General features: G+C 39.6%; 2 protein-coding genes across 2 annotated transcripts in view; one reads left to right on the top strand and one right to left on the bottom strand.

Annotated features, from left to right (window-relative positions):
- The window catches only part of col4a5 (collagen type IV alpha 5 chain), a 91,568-nt gene extending 84,182 nt beyond the window's left edge, over window positions 1–7,386 (bottom strand). The window contains exon 1 of the mRNA XM_088924587.1: window positions 7,128–7,386. Within this exon, the coding sequence (XP_088780713.1) occupies window positions 7,128–7,220 (93 nt within the window). The 5' untranslated portion in view covers window positions 7,221–7,386. The remainder of the gene's footprint in view (window positions 1–7,127) is intronic.
- A 2,269-nt stretch (window positions 7,387–9,655) lies between these two features.
- col4a6 (collagen, type IV, alpha 6) overlaps window positions 9,656–24,297 on the top strand; it is a 151,790-nt gene continuing 137,148 nt past the window's right edge. The window contains exons 1-3 of the mRNA XM_088924586.1: window positions 9,656–9,729; window positions 9,858–9,986; window positions 10,139–10,187. Of these exons, the coding sequence (XP_088780712.1) occupies window positions 9,931–9,986; window positions 10,139–10,187 (105 nt within the window). The 5' untranslated portion in view covers window positions 9,656–9,729; window positions 9,858–9,930. The remainder of the gene's footprint in view (window positions 9,730–9,857; window positions 9,987–10,138; window positions 10,188–24,297) is intronic.

The following is a 24,297-nucleotide window of genomic DNA, read 5'->3' as shown; positions in this document are numbered from 1 at the left end:
GAGAGCAATATAATGAAATACACGGGGCTGGTGCTTACCACAAAACCTCAAGGTTTGTGTTTTAAAGACCGACACTTTACAACTGCAAACGCTATCATCAGTTTTTCAGCACTTTTGCACTAAAACAACATGTTAGAATTTTGTGGTTTTAGAATTCTAACCTCTACAAAACAGACTGATGCTTTGACGGCCAATTAGCAATTCTTCCACAATAAGGCACAAAAACAAAAGGGAGGAAACCTTTTGCTTTGAAAAATAAAATGTAAGGCCAGGCTTCAAAACATTTTAAAAGTCCTCGTCGCATGTGGAAGTTTTCAAGGAAAGAATGCTGTCAGTTTTAATGATTTTCACAATCAGTCTGCCAAAGAGTAAATGTGAGAAAATGTTACATGATTAAAACAGTTAAGTACAGGTGGCAAATGATAGGTAAAGCTTAGGGTAAAAACACCCTTTTGTTTCACTAGCCACAAGAAGCTTAACTTGGAAAATATAATTAAGATATTTGGTGTGAACTTTCTTTTTAAAAAGGATAACACAAAACTGGAAATAGTTGATTTGAAAACCTCATTTATTATATCTCGTTCCTCAGTTATTATATCTTATAACTGAGGAACAAACTACAGAGGACCATGTGCTTGGATAGTTTTTCTGAAAGGTTCTGATTGCCAAAGGCACCTCTGAACAGCTGTAAACCTCTGAGACAGGTAGATAAAGCTGGTATTTGCATGCTTTTTTGGATGAACTCCATGTAATTCAGAGTCCCCCATCCCATACAGGACTGCAATCCTGTCTCGATTTTGGGAGTGATAGCTTCAGCTTGAATGCATGTTGTGACTATAGCTTCAGAGTGTTCACCGACACGCAAAGTCACTTTTCAGAATGGGGGAAGACTGTGCTGCTAGGAGTACATGGCTAAACTCCACTGATCTCCCCAGCCCCAGATTCAATCTGTACCATTCATGGATGTCATAGCGACACAACTGTTTATCTTTTCCACAACTATGAGGTACTCCAACAATTAAAACTAGATTTCAATTCCAAACCAAAATATCTGTATTGATTAAAAATACTTTTGTTACATTAGAATTCCTTTTTAAAAAGGACTACACTGAACTGGCTGTTAAACAGTTTCATTGCAGGAAGCTCCCACCTGAAGAAGGCTTCACAGCTGAAACGTTGTGTTTTCTCTCTTCTCTTTCCAGCATGGAATAAGCCTATTACTTGTGCCTTAGTAGACTATGCATGCTGATGGAGCTACCCACCTGAACTATTGCAGGAAGTAGTTGAAAGTTAATGGTTCTTTGTACATCTTCCCATTTTTTCAAAATTATCCATTTACATTTTACTATAAAATGATAGGTATTAGTGATTTTCACATTTCAATTACATTTTTCCTTTCAAAAAGATTGTCCTCACTGTGCCAAGGAAATTCCAATTTTATTTTAAAAGGAGTCCGAGCTAAATTAAAACAAAGGTAATTAACACCATTTAGGCTGGACTTGGTAATAAAGAGTTACGTACTAAGAATACAATCACAAAATTAATTTTTACACCTCTGTGACAGAATTCTCCACTTTAATACACAAAACAACTAATTTTTGGCTATGATTTGATTAAAATTAATATGGTTTAAATTAAAAAAGGGTCTGGAATATTTCTTTTTACAAAGGTAAAATAGAAGATGGATTTTCATGGAAATCAAAATGTTGTGCTTGAGGGGGGACAGCCATTCCTCTGAATCTTTTCTCCAAATCGACTTTATTTGGAGTCTACAGTAAAGAAAGTAGATTGGTTTTGGCGGGACCTGCATTCACTTTTGTGAAACAAAATGCTTGGTGCAGCAAATTCCATTCAATTAAAATAAAATGCAATTAAAGAATTCTCTGTCCAAGGCAGTGCCTGTTATGTACTTCACATAATACTCACTACACAATGCACACTTATTGATCATTTGTTAAGGCTAGAATTTCTGATAATCTCTAATAAAAGAATTCTGATAATCGCCCCTTTTTCCTTCTCACACCAGCCTGCAAGAGAGCTGCAGTATTGTACATCACTCTTTTTTAGAATGTCTTTTATTTAACTACTTCTGTTATTTACCCCTTTGCTCCTACCATACCACTATCTACTATCTTCTTTCAAGATGTATTGTTATTGTGTATACTGTATATCTTTTTGTTGTTGTGGTTCTGTAAAAACACTTTGAGAAGCCACCTTTAAAGGCACTATATGAAGTTTTATTATTATTAATATCAATACCAGTTCTTAACTGTGTTGCCTGCACAGTAGTGTAGCCAGTAGTGTTTTGCCTATATTTAACAGACTCCCTGTTCTTCCTACCTTTAAATATCTCTACACAATGACTATCATTGCTTTAAGACATGCTGTAACATACATTAAGACAATACAGAATACCAAGCATTCTACATATTTTTAAAAGACCCCCTGAAAGATTTGCTGGTGAGTTTATGACAAGTAAAGGCATAGATACATCTTTCACCCAGAAAAAAAAAAACTCACATGAGTGAGGAATATCTGAAACCCAAACAGCATAACTCTTACAAAAGGGAAGAAAAGGTCTGTTTTGTCTTATACACTATTGTGGGTGCGCTGCTGGTGTCCACTAGGGGGACATACTGTCCACTCAGTTTGACAGGTGACAATGTTATACAATCAGTGTCTAAAGTAATAACTCATGAGAGTGTGATGGTACACTTCTGTGTTTTTCTAGAATTAATACAGATCATTAGATAAGAGTTTCAGTGAAGTGATGTTGAATTACAGCAGGGAAACTAGAAAAAAGTACACCCCAATTGCTCAGATATGTCCTGATCAGAGAGATCATGGTTTCTGGCCATTTCAAAGTAAGCATAGTTTAATTAATGGTTTTCCTTTTTTTTTCCCTGAAAGAGTGTCAAACCTGGCAGGAATAATCTTTTCAGTACTCATGAATGCCATGCTCTCAGCATTATAAATATTCTGATTACCAGAAGGAAAGATCACCTGGATTTCTCTAAAATTGCATTCCAGAAGGAGACTAACCCACCTTCATGTGGGTTCATGTGAGCTACTGGTAAAAGATAATCCACATACTGTAGGTTCAACAAACATGTTGGACAAAGTCAGACACTTCCCAGTGTCAAATTAAGCATTTTGTGACTTGTAAAAAACTGCTTCATCAAACATCTTTGGCAACAAATGTATTCCTTCTTTGATCATTTTCAGAAAACAGTGTAAGGCTATGTCTCATCAATCATAAAAGCAGGCTTCAGACGGCCGGAGAGGAGACTCTATTGTTTTCCAAATTGTTCTACATTTGGAACTGAGAGGCACAGTCTTGAAGGGTCTGATCTGAACCCTAATACCACAGGACTCTTAATCAAGTATTTGAATGGTGTTGATGCAAAGATACCACTGTCGTAAATCAAGCTGATCTAGACGAAATACAGACATGCTCAGAAAACAAATTACAATTTCATTTGTTCCCCAGCATACTAGATCGACACCAGCCCAAAGGTCTAAGCACTCAATATAGCCCAGCCTTGGCCTCAGAAAACTCCATCCTGACAGATACCCAGAGTCGATTTCCACTGATGCAGAATCCTCTCTTCAGGTATTTTTTTCAGGCAACCACTACTTACAATACCAGGTTTTGATGGTTGTCTTCAAGTACATCACGTGTCTTGCTAGGTGAATTCTTCATAAATTGTAGCTGAAAAACTACAGAGGGTTTCAGAGACTCAGAGGAGGACAATAATGAGGACCCAGGTAGTTAAAGACAAGGTGAGGCATGAAAAAGATTTTCTTCCAGTTCTCCTTGACAGCATGCTACAGAATGGTGTTCTTGCCCTAAAACTGTAAAACCAAACCAGAAAGAATATCATACACATTTTGTCTTCTCTGCCTTGTAGTGTAGCAACGTCATTAAATCTTTGGAGTGCAGGAAACCCCCAAAATACTAAGGGGTTGCCTAGGAGGATTTCTTCAAGAACGTCACGCATGATAAATATGGTTAATGGAGAACCTCAACCTGACCCTAACAACTAAAGTTAAACAATATCTTGATCTTCACTCTCAAGGTGCTGCAGGCTTCCGGAGCTCCTGGCGGATTTCAAAGCCCAATTCTCATGCCAGCCATTTTGGGGCTGGTAAAATTCAGATCCATACCAATCTGTGCTTTTTGTTTTAACACAGATCTTTACCTCAGACGTCCTCTGTTTTACACTGGACATTGGAACCTCCAGCAAAAATTCAAACCCGGGTCTCCTCTGTTTTAATCCCATGTGAATCAACCATGGTATGACCCTTTTTGGAATGTCATTTAAAAAAGCAATGCGTCTCACATACACATCCTAAAACCCATCAGGGATATCGATGACAAGTGTGAGAACTCCATGCAAGCAATCCATCACATAACAGCCATCAAGAAGCATCTAAATGAAGCTCAGGGATGTCTTTAATATTCCCTGGATCCTGAGCCCTTTCTCCAACTCGACAGAGGTGGGTATAGGCATTCATCAGCTTCCCACCTTTCTCAAACTGTCAGAGCTCCAGTTGGTTTTCTACAAGGAAAGGGGGACGCCTGATTGATTCAACATCTGACAAGGCTATAGAGGAGCTGCTTAAAAAACAAGCTGTGGGAAACAAACGTAATTTGTCTTATGACAGCTGGGGATATCTGGTCTGCTCTTCTGTACCTGCAAGCGCAGTGTGAAACATCCCTCAGCTCCACATTACACCAGACCAATGTTGACCACCAGTCCTGTGAGCAGATAGGTCACACTCACTTGATAATTGGTGGCAATGTACTGTTATCTAGTACATCAAAATTACTAGGTACAGGTTTAATTCCTATTATAAAGTCCTTGTCTGGCAGGTCTCAGCCAAAGCATATATATATTCTAGCTAGTAATTTTTTTAGTTGCCTGCTATCTGTATTTATTTACTTATAATGACATAATTGAGGTACATACTCATTCAAATCGGGTAGGAGAAGTTATTGGGATGCCATTTGAGTCTGCAAGAACAAATGGATGAATTTTATTAGATTTTAAAAGCGCAAATTAAACTGTTTAAGTAACCGGTCCTCCTTTTAAAACTATGGTCATATTTGTATACTTGTATTGGTCAAATAACTGACACAGCACGATGGCATTGGAAAAAATCAATAACTTGCTAATGAATTTCTATAATCAAAATTCAAGCCTGAACCAATACATTTTTCTGAAGAAACCAATCTGTCCATGCGAGACGCTGACCATGCAATACGTCTATTAAAAAGCACACTTTATTTGATGTGACTAAATAATATTCAGCACACTGATGGAGGGGAAAGGTGGCAGATCTGCACTGAAGTTATGGTTCCTGCAGATCCACTAAGACTCAATGAATGAACTATGAGTGAGTGGAAAGTCTCACAAAAGCTTCCAGCTCTATAGTCCTTGACTCCTCCCTTGCTATTTAAGACAGACAAGTCCTTTTCAATTACCTCTAGCTTTTTTTTTTTCCACAGAAGAGAAGACTGTTCAGCATCACAAAAGCTTTTTTTTTTTTTCCTGAACAAGAGCAGGAACATTGTCACAGAAAAACATTGGCCAAACTGATGTTTTAATATTACCTTTGAATGGCTGTGTTATTACAGATTCGCTCTCATAAGCCTTCCAAATTTGCAGCAAAGTCCACACTGGTACTGCAAACCTATGCTGGGAGAGTCCCTTCAACACTACTGCCAGAGCCCAAACACCTTATGCCAGGTGAAGTGCCCGACAGGCACATTTGCAATCCTGGAAATACTTAGGTTTACTAGAGGAAAATATGGGGTTCTCGAGAAGAAGAACAGCGACCTACCAAGTTTTGGTGGCTGTCGTAAGTTCATCACATGTTGTGCCTTGCTACAGTAGATGAGAACTAGAACACAGAACTACATGAGTGAAATTCAACACATAACAATCACCGCTGAATTCTGACACTGAAATCACCCTCTGGTTAATTATTCTTAACTGGGCAGTCTCCTTGAGTGTCTAAAGCTAATGCAACTATAGTTAGCTGAAAGAACAATTATTGCTTCTGCAAGATTTAAGCACAATGCTGTAAAGCACGGCATACTTCAAGCAACCGAGACGCAATGCTATTGTCGTCAGTAGCTGCCTGTGCATCAAATTCCATTTACTTTCGTATTTTATCTGTTTAAAGATATCAGATCGCTCCGAGAAAGGAACTGTTTCAGCCTCATTTGTTTTCCTCCCTGTTTATTCACTTTTTACCAACACACCAATACCTCTCCCAACAATACGAAAAATAACGACAACGCATTATTTATCTCAGTGTTATCATTTCTGTTTCTTGACGGGAGGTAGATAAAACACAAACTCCAGATGACAAAGATTCCGATATAACAGATACTGTTTTGCTAAAAGGATTTGACTTTCACGCAAAGAATGAACGGGTATAAAACTATGGAAAACCCGTTGAGCTTGAAGTCGTACCACGGGGTAGAGGGTACAAAAATATTACTTTAGCATGGTGCTTTAATTGAAAATGTTTCCTTTGCGCAGTATCTAGCATGTTTCCAATAAGACACCGCCAACAGGAATATCTCAGGGACGCGTGTTTAATTCTAGGACTGAGAAATCAAGAGTTATTCCCATAAAGCTGGCAGAGTCGGCATTTATAAAAAAAAATGAAAATCGAAAGAAAGCCGGCGTGTTTCTACAAGTCTTTAGGAACATAGCAGACCCTTAAAAATGTGATGCGCGCTTCTAGAAGATGGCAAATTTCTCACCCTGACGCAGAACAATCTGAGCAACAATTCAATTTTTTTTAAAAAACCTTCCTTGGTTATTGTGTGCAGGCAGAATGCTTTTATAACGTCACAGTGAAAATCCCTCTGAAAGATACTTTTAGAAACCACGACCGGTTATTTACCATGCAATCACAATTGCAAGAGGCCATTTATTAATAGAATCCAGGAAAAAGCTGCACTTGTGTGTTATAAAGTAACCACACTCTATTTTTAAACAAGTCGGGACTCACACGTGCGAACAGGGTATGAGCTACAGAAATCATTGTAACAGTAAACACTGCTTGAGAGCAGCTAACTAACAAAAAAAAAAGTACTCGGTACTCACCGCAGATTCCGAATTCTGAATCACGATACATAGGATTACCGCTAGAAGACACACAGCAAGGTTCTGCAAACGATTTTCGTTTTTAATCTTCATTTTCTAAAAATTACTCCTACTCAGCACTGACATATACAACTGATTGTGGATGTGGAATTTGTCATATTCACAAACTAACTCTGGAAAACAAAACTTAAAACTTTTAAATTGATACTTATAAAACTCCCAAGCCGTCCAACCCTTAGCGCTTCCCTTTCTGCAAACCTTACTAACTTTTTCTCTCCCCTTAACCTGCTGGCCGGGACTACTTCCCCAAATAAGGAAACAAGTGATCCTTGCGCCGAGTAAAATTGTAGTCCACAAAAAGTTTTGGACTTGTAACTTTTTTAGAATGTAATATAAACGGAATATCATCATTGTATACATTGTTATACCAACATTTTTTTGTTTGTTTTTGTATTGCTTTTGATGAAAACACTGCCCCTTGAACTGCTCAATAAAACAGCAAGTTGCAGCGGATTAATTTCAGTACAGGTCTAAAATACCTAAATATAAATTATTCCAACATCCAAGTCATCCTGACAAACGTTTGTGCTACAACATTCAACTTTGATGTAATTTTAATTGTTTTGAATAATATTTGCCCACTTAACTGTATAGCTTTGCAAGAAATTAATTTACATTGATATATTTTACACAATATTTTTTATAATATTGTGATTATGAAAAAAGTAACCTTTAAACACCATCACGGAAAATAAAAAAGTTACATTTACAAAGATATGCATTGGGAAATCGGCTGCTTAAAAGAAATGTTAATATTACACACAGTATTGCATACTAAAGAGTCGAAACTGCATAAAATGTGTGGTTTGGATGTTTTCTAAAATCTTTAGATTTGTGTCATGGGTTTTTTATATATTACAACTAAATTTATCATCATTTTCGTCATGATTATCATCAATAATGAACCGATTTTATGGGCTATTCCTGTATCCCTCTACTATTTGGAAAAACAACCTACAAAATTGCTTGTTTACTCCAGTTTTGTGAGGGGCGAAACTGATACAGGTGAGTACTTAGTAGTGACACTAACAGATTCACGTTTAAAAGCAACGGTTTTCTATTTATGATATTCGTTTTCTACCGACAAATTGTGCAAGTTTGCGAAAGAACCAGCAGTATTCTCTTAATGAGGTATTTAAACAGAACCATTTAATGACAAGTGGTTGTGCCGTTTCTCTTTAGAAGTTCAAGAATTATGAAAAGGAGGATTTTCACAGACATTTGCTTTTCATTCGATCTTCTCTAAAGTCATTAATCGTGTACTGCCAAGATCAGTGATTAAAATGGGATAGTTACGCCATTGAAAATGTATGAAAAGCTAGTATTTGTAACAGAAGCCTGACCTACAACTCAAAGATGTGAGATAAGGGCTGTTAGATATCTTCATGCATCTACTTGTCACCCAACAATGTAATCCATCATAGATGTTAGATTTAGTTTTGTCACCGATAGACGTATGCTAACAACCCAAATATTTACTTGAAGGCCACAACATATAATTGTGTGATCGAAGGATCTGGATGTCATGCCAGTAACATAAAATGCTTTGAAAGTAATCAAGATTAGCTCTCAGAGAAGTCAAAAATGCGGTGCAGGTTGTGTTTGAATACACTGCTTTATTTAGTTAGCTCCCTGCATATATGTATTTATAAACGCTAAATAAAATAACGTTCAGAATTGTTACTTAGCATATGTGTGCAATAATAGGGATAAATTACCAAAAGCAGTACAAGTTCTGTTGTGAATAAAAATAAAACGCATCTTGTCTGACCAGCACACCACAGTGTCATACAGTTTTTCACTCTTAAATCTCACAGCGCAGAAAGAACACGTTTCTGCGTGTATCGCCTTATTTAATACATCACCAAATTCCCTTTCTTTTCCGAAGGAAACGTGTACTTTTTCTAGTTCCTTGCTGGGTAGCCTGTACCAGGACCCCGACAGCCACGAATGGGAGCAGACCCGGTCTGTGCCGGGCAACTGCTGCTCAGCCGGTGACAAAAAGCTGAGCGACGGGGGATGATCCAAATACTTTGAGCTGATGAAGGGGGGGAAGAAACCGATTAATGGGAAGCATTGAAACTGACACCTTCCAAAGATGGAAATCAACACTTTCCAAGTCCTAAGTTGCTACAAAACAGCTAATTATCGACTGAAACAGGCAACTAAGAAATAAAAAAGCTACAATGACGCAGGTCTACTCCTATGGCTTGAAGTGTCGCGGTTTGTTCAGAAGGCCTTGATAAAAAACATTATTTTTATTGTTATGATAAATGATACTCTTGCTTCCAGTTCTTATTCGTATTTGTGGTAAACAACAATAACAGATCTCATAAATTGATGCGGAGCCGAACTGAACACGATTCCCGTTAGGTGCGGGTCTCTTTTCTTGGAGCTGTCCCCTGATTGACAGCCGCACGCCCCGCCCCCTTCCCCGTGCCTGCTCCGCTCGCTTCAGTGTGCACGGGCTCAGGTCGGGCAAGGAGAGAGCTCTTCCACGGCGCGTAAAGTTTGTGACTCCCTTCTTTTCTGCCTTTTTAAGGTGCCAATACAACCGCCTTTCCTTCTCTCGCCGCAGACGTTCGCCGGATTTTCGGAGCCCTTCGCCTGATTTGCGCGTTACCCTTGCTTGTCTGATTGATCTTTGAATTTGTTTCTGTTTTTGCGAAGTGGGGGACCCGCTGGCAGATACTTCAATGAGCGCTTTTGAAGTTGCTGCAGCCTCTGGCTTTCCTCTGAAGAAATGATAGCTGCGCTGCTTCCCGTATTCTGCTCGAGAGACCAGAAAATGAAGTTCTTGTAAGTTCGAGCTCTGTTACAAATTCATCTTTTTTTATTAGGATTGGAGAGATAGCAATCACTAAAAACGATACATTATGTCTAAATGATTAGATGCTGATATGATTTAGAATGGATAAAGTAAAAAAAGGGGTAAAATGTCTTTGTTGCAGGTCTTTTTTCATACTTGTCACAGTCCTGGCGGCAGATTTGGTCCACGGGGTAAGTTTAAAATATTTGTTAATTCTATTAAGATAACGTGTTTTCTGCAAGTGCTGTAGTTCTGGACGGAACTATCCTTGATGCGGGTCTGTGCAAACGCGCTTTTCCCACGACACACCTGAGTTTTGAAACCGCACGTAAAATAAAACTTGCCGTCTTGTCAATAACGTCTTTGTTACTTACGGCGTGTTTCTAAAAGTGCATTGAACCGTTGCAGTTGTTTTAAAAGCTCCTCATTATTGATACCTCCGTTAGAAACTTTCGTTTTGAAACGACTGCTCTGGCTTCACATATAAAGTGCTATTCGCTGGATTCTGTTTTGGACAGGCTATGTTTAGTATTAGAACGCGTTCATGTGTGCTTTTATTTATAGCCGCAGAGCACGGGCTTGTTGTGACCGAGGTTTTAATTGAATGTGTCTCAACTGCTTTTGTGCTTTCGCGAGCCTACATCAACAATTTGACAGCAGAGTTACAAATAATGCCCTAGTTAAAGGGCAGAAACGAAAAGATAGGATATGCGGTACAGTAGGTTCGACATTCTGTTCAATGTTCATGGACATGCATGTTCGTATTTATATACCGTGGTGGGGACGGTGGGTTGCATGAAGACGTCGTCGCGTCAGTTGGTGGGAGTTGAAGGAAACGAGTCGGTGTAATCTAACCCCACACTGATTTACAAAAGCGCGAGCTTTATCCTTCAAGGAACCTACAAACCCACGAAAAAGAGTGAAATTCTGGGGATTCTGGGGAAAGAAGTCGCATTTAAATAGGTATCCTACTGCTGTACTGAAGTCCAACCTCGTCCGTGTTGTATCTTATATTCAGCTTATTTATATGCATTATTAAATGAGAAATGATTAGTGGACCAAATGAATGAATCAAGTGCCTCGAGTGGCTTTATGCCTTTGATGCTTCCCAGTGACCTGTAACGCGGTCTAAACCTACTGTACAACCTACAACATCACACTGCTTGTAGTAAAAAAACAACTCGCTTAAACGTTCATGCGGGGAGTAGAAAAAAAGTTGGTTTGCAACCGAGTAGCACATTATAGTCCATTTTGAAGTAACATTAACGTTGACGTCCATAGCATACCAAGAGCACCTCGTAGAGCCTAATGTATGCGGTGTCCATCGTGGGCAAGACACGGGGCTCACTGAAAAGCGCCGCTGTTGCTTGGAGAATTCCGGCCAGGCGACTTGACAGGGGTACAGTTACATACAGTACTGTAGTACCATGGTAACAGGAGTACAAGTCGCTCGACAGTAGTGCAAACCTGGGAGGTCTTTGGTCCGGAAACCGAGGCCCTAAACGTTTCTGAGCGACAATATCTACAATTCCAGCGTCATTTGCCAAAGGTCCAGTCTGCATTATGAATAGAGGACATTTGTTTCCTTGAATTATTTTTCGGACCAGGCTAGGAAAGGGCATTCTATGATTGAAAACTATGAATTTCTAAAAAAGGACTTTAAAATGAAGGAGATCGAGGAAATGTAATTGCAGATGACGTCTTTTCATTTCAATCGCGCGATCGACGCGCAGCAGTTACACGTTTTCAAGTCGTTGACGGATGTTTTAGTCCCTATGGGGTAAAGAGCACATCAGTCAATGTCAAGGGCTTTAGATAAGATGGTCCAGGATTCGTCTGAAGTCCGTGTTAAAAAATAACGATACAAGATGTCTCTCACTTATATCACTTCCCTTTATGGTGCTTTAATCAGGTTACATTAAAGAGGAGTGAACCTAAAATGTGACTTGACAAAACTATAAGGTCATCTTAATCTTCAAAATCCTGGTTTATCTTCAGTGTGTATGCAAACGAAGCTTTTGTTGTGGTAGGACTTTTTCTCAGAGTAACTACTACAAAATAATCAAATCTCCATTATTAGTGCCAAATTAAATTATATCAGTACCTTGCCAAAATACATGAATTCCAACTGTTATGTTGATTGTAAGTCACCAGCATCACTAAGCCTATAAATTCTGTATCTCCTGAATAGCTCTTGTCTTCTTCTAACAAAATGATACCATCCTTGTTAAGGGGGCAATATTCTGGGCTCATCTTCACTTCTAGTAATAAGAGTTCTAGAACATATTTTCTTAAGATTCAGATTTTAAAAGAAACATAAAACTCCAGCAGAGCCTTGCATTTGAAGCCAATTTCATTTGGTGAAGAATTACCCGGATATACCTGAACAGATAAGTGTCATCACAGATGGTGCCCATAAGGCTGCCTCTTGGAAGAAGCAGGGTGCTTCTGTGGGTCCCTATGACATGTACTGTATTTCATTTCCTGCAGAGAGTTCTGAACACTAGCTGATTGGAGCTTCTAGTCAATTTAAAGATTGGACATCGCATTGATAATGTCTGGGGAGAAAAACATGGCAGAAGACCATTTCTTTTGTCCAGAGAAGTTTCTGCTGGGTTTCTTCTGGGGGAACTAAAAGGTTTTGTTGCTTTTCTCTCAGTGAATTTGAGTTTCAGTCAGTACAGTTCAAAGTCTACCTTCCTCCATCACACATCTTCCAGGTGCCCTTTTGGTCAGCCTAAATGCTACAGCTGACAGCTGTTGGTTGTTAGATCGAGTGCAGGTGCCTAACTTGTTATGCATCTTGGCAACTCAATACTGTATTCTTTCCAGTTCTAGTCCTAATTCTAGGTCTGTTCCAGTCCCCGCCCTGAGCCAGTTCTAGTCCCTGCTATAGATCTGTTCTGGTCCCCGCCCTGAGCCAGTTCTAGTCCCTGCTCTAGATCTGTTCTGGTCCCTACCCTGAGCCAGTTCTAGTCCCTGCTCTAGATCTGTTCTGGTCCCCGCCCTGAGCCAGTTCTAGTCCCTGCTCTAGATCTGTTCTGGTCCCTACCCTGAGCCAGTTCTAGTCCCTGCTCTAGATCTGTTCTGGTCCCTACCCTAAGCCAGTTCTAGTCCCTGCCATAGGTCTGTTCTGGCCCCTGCCCTGAATCAGTTCTATTCTCTGTCCTAGGTCTGTTTCTTGTCCCTGTCCTGAATCAGTTCTGTTCCCTGTCCTAGGTCTGTTCTAGTCTCTAATGTGAATCAGTTCTTGTCCCTGTACAAGGTCTACTCTAGTCCATGGTCTAGATCTATTCTAGCCCCTGCCCTGTGACAGAGGAATCTTGTTGGCTTCTTGAGAAGGAAGTGGGATCCATTACTGTTGGGGTTAAGCAGGACCTTTGGGGTAACTTCATGCTTATGGGGCTCTTAGATCTTACATTCCGAGTAATAGTGTTTACTACACTTCACTGCTAGTAATTGTTGGTCTTCATTTCCAGTGGCAGTTACCTTTCCTAAATGATTTTTTAAAGTAATACAGTATTCTAAACATAAACTATGTGTTGTATGAAAAGTCTTCCACAATGTGTGCATTCTTCTTTTCATACAGTGCTGGACATGACAATATTTCCATGATTTCTCAAATGAAGGGTGGTCTTTCTGCCCTTCAAGCTCATGCAGTCCTGTTTCTCTGTAGTTTCGGTGCACCACTGATTGTATTGGTAATAAACTCCCCATTTTAACATCTTTGTTGTTTTTGATTCTTAACAATACAGCAATATAGAACCTCTTCAAATGGTTCTCTGCTTTTTTCTCTTTCATATGATAGGTATGGCTTCCAGCAATATTTTCAGAGGTGTTACATGAGTAATTTCTTCCCTGCAGTCTTAAGGAAATACTTCCAATAATCTACATTTGCGTCATCTGAATTGTTTCCTGTAAAAATATTAAAAAGTAGTTATTTTATACATCTGTACATCTTTGCCACAACAAATACATCTTTGTTATTTCAAAGGCTGAAGATTTCATGCTTGCCGAGATCTTTTAGAATCGAGCTTTCAGGAACTGATTTGGAATTTGCGTTTTGTAAATCAAGGCTGTCATTTTGATCAGCTTGAAGTATACTTGATTTTATTTCCCAAAGGATTGGGATTTTGAGCTTAAATTCTCTCAGCTATTCTATTGTTGATGTTCACGGTAATTTGGGATCTGTTTAAGCAATCCTGGGGTTCAGGTTTATGGTTGTGCCAATTCTTTCAACAATTTTACAAAATAGAACTTAAAATTCCTTGTATGGCATTCCTTTTTTAACAGACTAGTGTGACTAACAAGGGCTGTTGGCAATTGCCAAGGTTTCTGTTGCCACAGTGAGGTCTGGGGTGGCTTTCTTTCCAGTTGGTCTCACTGAAAAGGGCTGAGCCCTGCTGTTGCCTCTGAAACCTGGTTATAGATACAGTTCACAGATTATAGATGAGCAGCAGTGAGGAGGCCAGGCTGCTGTTCAGAGCAGAAAGATGTTTGGGCCTTGGTATTAATCATATCATTTCCCACCTCTCTGAAAATGATACTGTTTCGTTTATTCCTGTTTTGGGGTGTGACATTTGCCAAATTCCATGTCATACAAAGATGTGTTTATGCCTGATGGCCATCACAGAGATGGGAAACTAAACATTGTTATTTATTTCATGGTCTCATTTTTTTTGGGGGGGGGAGGGTATTGTAAAGCAGCAATGTAATATGGAAAAAACAATCCTATAATCTCCCACATTTCCCCTTCTATCCCTGAATCCCTCCCAATCTGGTAATCTACCTCTCCTCTACACAACCCATCATCACTGCTCAACTAGCACACTCCTTACTACTTTACAAAACCACTGTCTTACTGAGCCCAGGTCTTGAGGTCCTCTGTAGTTTAGGAGGGTCCTAAACCACAGAGGACCCAAGAACTGGGCTTGGTATAACAGTTCATGCTACAGTATGGGGTGCCAGGTAGAGTATGTGTAATTCAGAAAAAGACTGAGCACCTTTCTTAGTGTGTATAACTGCAGTGTGCTTGTCAGCCTTGAACAGTCCCCTCCCCTGCTCTGTGTACACCACCAAGACATGACAGAGACAGACCTCAAGGCGTGACACCCCTCTTAGCAGTAGCAATGCCAGGCAGCTAAATCTGCCTCTGCTGCACAGGGAAATCTAGTGAGGGGCTGCCACTCAACGAAAGCAGCTCTTGGATATTTTTCCCCAAACAGCAGATATAAAGCACTTTCTACAGCAATATGTTTATGGTTATTAAGCATTGAATTAACAGCTCCCAGCAGGCTATTAACACACTATTAAAGTATTGCTGGCTGTCAATAATTTCTAAATAGAATTTGCATTTTCTAATCCTAAATTACAATGCATTTTTTCCATGGTGAGGTTTGTGTGTCATTTCTCAAAATAATCCAAATGGAACATATCTTGTTACCAAATTGGTGAAGCTGTTAGACAGGGGAATGGCTGTCCTCAGCCATTTCCTTATAGATCCCGTGAATGTGTGTGCAGCTATGTGGTGCTCTCTTCTACCTGGGACAGACTGGCTCTGTGCTTGATGTCACTTCAGCCTCTCAGCTGACCAGCTGCAGTCTTAATTGTTGGCTGTAAACCCTCATCCCAACGGCAGACACAGATTGCTACAAGTTTTTAAATTCTCTTGCATTGAGTAAACAATGGATTATAGGACTAGGCTAAATTTCCGCATTTGCAAGTTAGCTTTTAAGACTTTCATAGGGAGGCAAGAAGTTATTTTGAGTGATTATGGTCAGTGGATAATGTTCCTTAAAAAACATTTGTTCTCCTAATAAATCTTGATTAGAATAAATATGGTCTTACAGTATAATCCTAGAAGATTTTAAAAAATGGGAGTTTTAATGTTATTACTGTCGTGCATGTGGTGTTACCAGAATAATTGGAGAGTTTGATTTTAGCTTGCTGTAAAAAAAGAGGAAAGAATTGACAGAAATCCAAATGAAGTTCAAGTTAATATTCAGGAATTAATGTCAGGAGCATTAAGTGTTTTGCTACTGAATTCAGGGTTTTTACTGCATTTAACACTGCATTGTTTTAGTAATGTCCATCCATCAGGTAACTATTAGTGTTTAAAACGTAGCTCGGCACAGTGCTTTGTCTTTATACAGTACCTGCTTCCAAAAACAAATCTTTTGAAGCCCTGGGAGACCACTAATAGAGGAATCTGATGAGCTTCAAAACAAAAGTTTAAAAATAACTTTCTTCAAATGTTTGGGCCGGGACTTGTAGGGGTCGAATTTCTGTTAATTCCAACAGTCTTTCAGTTTCCTGAATGCTAATGCTAAATGCTAATGTCTTTGTACTGGCTTTGTAAAGTTGTAAGTCTCTTCATGCTTCTGGTTGCCAGGTATGTAATTCAGAAAAATGCTGTGTTTTTTTATTAACAACATTTCTTGTTGTGTGTATAACTTGCATTATGCTTGTTTTATACATGCAATGTTTTAAAGTTATTTTCATTTTAGGTGTTTAATATTAAGTAATATTATTAGTTCATTTTCCCAGGTACTTGAGAATTAGGGAAATTAAAATGGGAATGCTTTCTACACATCTTTTAGCTTAGATTATGGCCCCAAAAGAATTCCTCCAAGTCTTTCTCCATCAATATCAGAACTGGAATCAGGCAAACATCCAGTCAATTCAGAAATCTAAGATTCAAGTGATGAAGTGTTTCAAGCACATTTCACAGGTGTAATAATTCTCCGAATTCTCTGTGCAGATAGATCTACTTGTAAATCAGAAATATTGGCAGTTACAGGAGCTGGTAGCTATTTTTTCTCTCAGGGTTAGATGGGAAATGGGATATTTTGTCTTTCTCTTGGGCTTCCATTTTGTTCCCTGCACTGGCAATACATGCCTTCATCTTGTTATTTGTGAGGTGAAACATGGCAGTATACAGTAGTTTCACATATACACACAATCTCCAAACAGGAAGAACTCTCATCTTCTCTTAGTCGTCTGAATCCTGGATGTGTTTCTGGTTTAGTTGAGCTTATACTGTGATTTTGTAAATATATTTCTTGTAACTTGAAATGGTTACATGTATGTCTGTGGTACCTCTCAATGGGTTCACAGAGTAGAAGTGACCATTTGGTCTATTAAACAACAAATAACATTGTATTTGCATTATTTTTTCAAAATAATCTGGAGTGGAGAATCTGTTTGTGGCACAAATACAGACAAACCCTTAATCTCTGTGAATTCCTCCAGTAGACCTTGTTTTATGCAGAAAGTGCCAATTAGACAAGAGGTGTGCATTTTCGAGTCCTCCTCAAACCAGAGGTTTTATTGATATGTGTACTCAAGGTAATGTAAAGGTTTGAAAGTACATCTTTTCAGTGTTTGTTTGAGAGGTCTGGTGAGGAGCTCTATTAATCTACTTTTGCCAAGGGGCCGAGGACCTTGATAAAGAGGATTTCTGCACTTTGGCAATTATCAAGGACATGTGTGTGGACTGCTCATGTTTCTGTACAGAGTAGTGCATGTATAAAATGCACAGCACAATTATGATCATAGCCTCATCAGTCCGGTTGTAATGGCACGAGAAAGCTGCACCCTACCAAGGAAGCGGACATTTTAACACCTTCATTTTTTCATTTAGAATTTTAAGATTCCCTTCATTTTCCAGTGTGGCTCTCTAGAGCATTTCTAGTCCAATTTTCAGATTAACTTTTGCAAATGACTGTCCCGTGTTGGATAGTTTTGATCATATGCAGATCATCATTCTAAAGCATTCATGCATATTAGGCAGAGACTAGATGACCAGCAAACACTTCTGCATTTCAAGATTTCCAAATCCTATAGGGACAAATCCTTGGTGTTCCATACAGAGAATACAGCAAGATAACTGCATGTGTGATCATTAATACACCTATCTGTCACAACTCAGAATTGCACTCTGGCTCTCAAACTGAATCTGATTTTACATTGGAGCATCCTTCTGCAATCTGCAATTTCCCTCACGGGATCAATAAAGTATCTATCTAACCTGGAGCTCCTGCAAGGTCTTCAATGCTACTAGGGTTGCAGAAAACACATAGCTCCCTTTGGGAGATCAAGCTGATACGTTTACAGCAATTAAAATAAGCCTGTTAACCCAATAGAAATGAAGACGAAATGCTTTTAAATTACAACTCACCAGAACAAAAGATGGTAATCAGTATGCTTTGTACAATTATTCCTTCTCTAGCCATTTTTTCACTTTAGGCTGAGTTGACGTTGTGCAAGGACCCGCAATTGAGATCACAGGTGAATAACGTTAAACTAATGGAGCATGAGGGACTTTAACTAAGGCCTTGCCTCTTGTGTAAAAGGAGTAATTATGGTAGCCTTTCACTTAAGATCCCAGAGATCTGAAGGCAGCCAAGATGTCTTTTCAAACAGAGAGAGGGACAAGGCATTAGGTACTAGGTTGCTTCAGGGGGCAGTGAGGAAAGGGAAGCAGGACACTGTCAGCAACATACAGTACAGCTTTCAGAACTTTTGCACGAGAGCTACACAGAGAATAATGGCGCGCTTTTTTTCTCGGCTAGGATTAGGTTTCAGATCGTTGCAGCAGTGGGCAGGTTCAGTCTTACAGCATCATATGTTTCATTACTTTCCTGTTGGAATTTTAGGGAAAAGTGTAGGACATTGCTATTCAGTTGAAACCTCGAAATGTTGTAGTCCCTCCTGAAATGTGAAGGGTGTACAGTTCTAGGAGTGGAAGAGACATAACCTGCACGCCTTTGGAATTAAGACTCTTTGCTAGACCTTCTGCCTGCCCGTGTTGCTGCGTAAAATGAGCAGCTTATGAGCCAAGGCTGGAGTCTGCCAGGATAACAATGAGAGACTTGATTGGCCTCAGATTCAAGGCCGGGTGTTATTTCAAACCAGCTTCATGCAGCAGAACACGGCAGAGAGAATGGAAACAGGGCTTGAGAAGGGAGAGAGTTGTCAGTGCAGTGTGTAGGTTTTCATATCACATTGTTGAATCCAATAAATCAAATTTAAATCCCCTCCGAATTCTCCAAGTGCTACAAAAATCTAGCACTGCAAAGGGGCTTCATGACATACAAGGACTTCTGGTGTTTTTTAGCAAGATGTTTTGGCCTTTGAAATGAACTTGCTGTGCTTTTTACTTGCAGGAGATTTTAAAGTAAAATTGCTGTTCACAGCAAATATTAAATATGTAAACAAAGATACGTTGGTACATTTTCTGTTGGGAGTTTAAGCCCAGAACACAATACATATAGACACTGAAGCAGAAAACATGGAAATCTCATTCACAGGTCTTTATCCCCTCCAGAAAATAAGTAGTTGATTACACTGGGGGCTTTTTTGCGCCTGTATTGTGTTCTTAACATTCCACGGGAAAATTCCAGGCCGGCTTGGTGGAACTTGTTACCAGCATTTCCCAGCTGCAGATCTCACCTCCAGAAAATTCCTTCTTGAGTGAGGCGACGTATTAGCATTTGACAAGCAGGGCTCTGAGCAGATCTCTTGGCCTGGGGGAGGGCATTTTAACAGGAGGCAGCTTCTGCTTGCTGTCGGCAGCCTGTGCCAGAGGTAGAATTGTTAAAGTAGTACTGTGCAGTGCTGCAGTTACTGAGAAATGAAATGACTGAGGAGTGTGTGGACTGAGGTTTAGATTGCTTGGTTTATTAAGAGTCAGGGTTTTCTCTGCATGAATGAAATGCAAGGCCTAATGTTAAAATAAATTAATCTTGGTTTTTATTCTGAAAAATGAGCAATTTAAAAGTGAAATGGTGCACGTAAGAGAAGAAAAACACATTTTGCAGTGTGTTCTTTAAAGAACTTTGAATATGTTCAAACTGGGCATGGATTTAACTAAACAAGATCACAGTAACACACTCCTTTGTTGTTATTCCCTTTGAACAGTGTAGTTTGGTTTTTGTATGTTAGAACAGATTGGAATAATCTAGACTCCTGACATAATTCTTTTCCTTCCAGTCCCTCACAGAGGGTTTACTCCATATAACTTTTAGGAAAAATTCAAGGGAAAAAAAATGGAACAGATCTTAACTGGAAATAATTAATTTTAATTGTATGCATTCATAGATCATAGTTTTTATTTTAGGTGATCTGCATCTCAAGGTTTTAACGAAACAGGCTGCAACAGGGCACACTTAAACTTATCCAAAGAATTTCAATAATAGATGATAGCATTTTGGTTAATAAAAAATGGAACTAAGCAAATTCATTAAAAAGTGGATGGTGTAAATTCAAACTTAATCTTTTGGAGTCAATCCTCCAGTTCACATCTATCTTGTAGAGCAGCTACAATTCTTAATTGTACACAGCCAGAAAAAGGATAATGACTTCCTACCATTATATATAAAAATGGGAATACTGACTGCTATACCTGAAAGCTTGCAGTTTAAACAGACACAGACCCAAAAACAACTGAAAAGAGAAGCTAAAACTCTTTAACTTTATTTTACAACTTTGAAAATTCAGAATGATAAATATTAGAATAAAAATCCACCATTTTCCACTTGGAAAATCTGTTTTCTATTACTTGTCTCAACTGCTGAGAGTTGCCTGTGCATTCATTCACATCTAGGGTCCTGCTCGTTTAGCAGTTTTGAGATTTGACGTGAATGCCAAAATTAATCTTCAGTGAAGGAAATTCATTTAAATGGGGGTGTACTGTGGAAAACAGAAATACTATGAAAAAATCTGAAAAACATAGTGAAAACAACTCCCAAAGTTTAAATGGTGATAGCAAAGTCTGGACAAGGCTAATTTAATGAATTTCAGCCATTTTGAAAAAGATAATATGATTCCTTTCTCTCTTTGCTGATGTCTTATTACTGGTCTTTGGATAGAAGAGATCTTAGTAACTGGCCCGTTATACAGGGAGAGGATGTGAAGTCAGCATGATCACATGCATCTAGATTGAACCCATTCTGCCCTTGTTTGCATGTGACTTTCCAATTGGAGCCTACAGCACAAGGCGACTGCTGCAACGCAAATCCCAAGAGGCAGCGAGAGAAGAAAAAAAAAAGCTGGCAGGTGCTTTCATTCTGAAAAACGATCCTGCCCACTCTCTGTTTGTAACAGCCGGAAGGATTTTTTTTCCAGCATGATACTGTTACAGACATCTGAGTGTGTCCATGTACACTGTCACAGTCTGTTACCTGTGCAAATAAGCCAGTTTTCTAAATCTTTCTTTTCCAGAGCATTCACCTCTGACGCTCTCCTGTTATTGTTTCACCAGAAACCCTTTAACCCTACAATGCCTAGTGTTCTGCATGCATGCCTCTGAGGGGTCTGTGCAATGAAATCTAATGTTGTTCAGGTTGTCCATAAGAACCAAAGAGGAGAGTGTTTATTTTACACTGATGCCCGTTCATTTAGCAATTAACATCTGCTCTTATTCCTACATAACTGGGGTAAGTTATGGTCCTGACTGCACCTCTTCTGTAAAGTGCTATCTGTTCCTGCTGCTTCTGCTGCTGATCTGCATCAGACTGTAAGTGGTTCATAAAAATACATTTGAATCATCATCTGTTATTATTGGTTACTCTGAATTACCCAGATCTGCTCAGAACCAAGCAGGGCCACACATGGGCTCTTTTCCAGTTCAGCATTGTAGTCTAGGCAAATTTCGGTAACTTGGATTGATGATTAATCATACAGTATGTTGGAATTATCGCTGGAATTATCACTTAGGTGGTGATCAGTAGCCGTTTGGTTTTGACCATTCATCGGTGCTGTGGGCCTTGTCTTATTCACTGGAAAGGGGCTTAGATTGTGTAATGATGATAGCTTTATCGGACATTTAGTTTTTTTCTAAGCTCTCTTACTGTGCACTTAAAAATGCAGTTTAAGGAAAACGACTTCTAACAAACTCTTTTTGTGAAATTGGACATGCTGGCAGTCTCAAAGTGATACTAATGTTTAATTCTCACTTCTATAAACTCTGCCTAATGTGATTCATTCATCAGAAGGCCGTCCTGACACTTGGCTGAACATGCTAGTATGCAGCACTCCGATGTCAGATTATCTCATCATCTTGCTTCACTGCTTACAGTAGATCTTTGAAGTGTCTGTCCATTAGGCACTGCATTATTACTGAAATATTTCACCCTTTTTTCTAAAAATACAGATTGCTGTTTGCATGACATGGCCTGCCTGGCACACATTGTCTGTCTGTTCCCTGAGAGCATGAGAACAGCTCTCATGGATTTTTTGTTTTGACAGGTTAAAAAGACATGGATAGAGGGCTAAATGAAAAGCCTCTTTTTATTTTTTTGTTCGTGTAGTGTCTGATGCAATTTAATTTCTTTTTAAAAAAATAGTTTCAATTTTCGTCTGCCCATGCCCAGGAATGCTATATTCATTGATGTTTTAACGCTGACGGAAAAGACAATTCCTACTCATACTTTACATTCTTTTGACTGACAATGGGTTTGCTGGAGGCCGAAAATCACCCCTGCAGGGTGTTAGCCACTGTTAACATAGTTCATGAGAGAAATATGTTAACAGTCATGGATCAGGGACAAGCTGAAAGATCAGGTAAAAGCTTTCAGGGAGTAAGCCTTCTGCACGGAGGTTAAATAGAGTCTTCAGTCTCCCCCGTGAAGTTTATAAAAATCACACCCCCGTAGCAGTTTCCTCATTTCTGTCTTCATGTCTGTCCTGGGAGTGGCACAGGAGGACTTTCTGAACAGTTGGCACTCTTCCTGTCTGTGGTGAAAAAACGTGCAAGATCTAGAAAGACACGAGCAGCAGAGAAGAACCCTTGAAGCAATGTTTTTTTTTATTTTCTCCTTGGGATTGCTCTCTCTCTCTCTCTCTTTCTCTCTATACATCCTGGTCTCCAGGTGTTGCCCCCGAGTGATTTCTACTCTGCTCCACCTGGCCGCGCCCACCGTTGTCTCCCCGTCACGCCACGTGCGACTTGGGCACGGGTGGTTTCCGTGGGCACGTCTCGCTGGCTGATCCCTCAGAGGGAGGCGCAGCGCCCGCCTGATGATCTGTGCTGGTTGATAAAAGCCTCCATCTTTCAGTTCTTCCTGTCTGAATTCCTGAACAGTGATGTTTGCGCTGATTTGTTTTTTTTATATATATAGCAAAGGAAGAGCCGATGCATAATTGGACTCCGCAACAATGCCGAGTGCAATCTGATCTGAATTGTTCAAGCCTGCTGTTTCAAGTCCGTAATCTTTTCAAAACAGTAGGTGGTGATTTATTGAGTAGACAGGGGACCAGTCTAGTTCTGGTCCTGAAGGGCTGGTGTGTCTGCAGGTGTTCAGTCTGACTGTTTTTATAACGTGAATCAGCTGATTATTGTATTAATTAGACCAGTTTAACGGCTTCTCCAATTCGGGTGCTGATGCTTTAAAGAAACTGTCCTTCAAAGACCAGGGCTGGGCTCCCTTGCTTTAGTTGTGTGTTAACATATGACAGTTTATTTCTGCTTCTGGAATTTGTAACTGCTTCTCTTGGCAACATAAATGCCCATGTAACTCCCTTCTCTCTTTGACTTACCCTGTGTTCAAGATTTCTGACGTTCAGATGTTTTCGCCGTTTTAGTGAGTGCTGCTGTATTGTCCCAGAGTCAGAAGTGAATGGTCTACCTAGATTTACATGACCTGAGTGTCCAGAACAGTGGTTTTGAGTCATTCTGTTTTTACTGAGTTTTGCCACTTTTTTGAACAAACAACTTAGTGAATTAGAGAGAAATGGAGGGTCCAGGAGCAAACACTGTCCAGGGGGTTGGTCTACCATCAAATAATCTTTCATGGTATGAGGCTCAGGGTTTCTCTGTGGAATAATGTGCACAGTATTGGCTGCCTTGACAGCATTGGACAAAGAGCGTTGTTAAGATATTCGGATTTGTCTGCATGGTCTTTTGCGTACGTATTGAACAGCATGTTTCCTGTGGGTTGGGAGGGGTCCTTCATTGCAGCATCACATCTACGAAGGTCAGTTTTCTGAATCTGAAGCGGAAAGTGGCAGGAGTCAGTCCTTTAATATAAGAAGCAGTGAAATCTCAGGCAAGAAGCCTGTGAGACTAGAGACACCATTTTTTCTCACTTAGGCGGTACCTTGTATTGCTACTGTTCAGGTGTAAAGCATGGCAAGACTGCATGGAACATTAAAGGGCTGGTGGTAACAGGACCCATAACAGGAACTATAAATCTCTCCCAGTGTGCTCTGTTGGGCTCCCCCACAAGGCCAAAACAGCAACAGACATTCCATTGGCAACAGCATTTTGCATTTGAAGTTTGAGACACTGAAAGATATGTT

This window comes from Atractosteus spatula, chromosome 9 (assembly GCF_055471065.1).
Source record: "Atractosteus spatula isolate fAtrSpa1 chromosome 9, fAtrSpa1.hap1, whole genome shotgun sequence".
In the NCBI taxonomy this organism is placed as follows: Eukaryota; Metazoa; Chordata; class Actinopteri; order Semionotiformes; family Lepisosteidae; genus Atractosteus; species Atractosteus spatula.
This window is presented reverse-complemented; position numbering and strand designations above follow the sequence as displayed.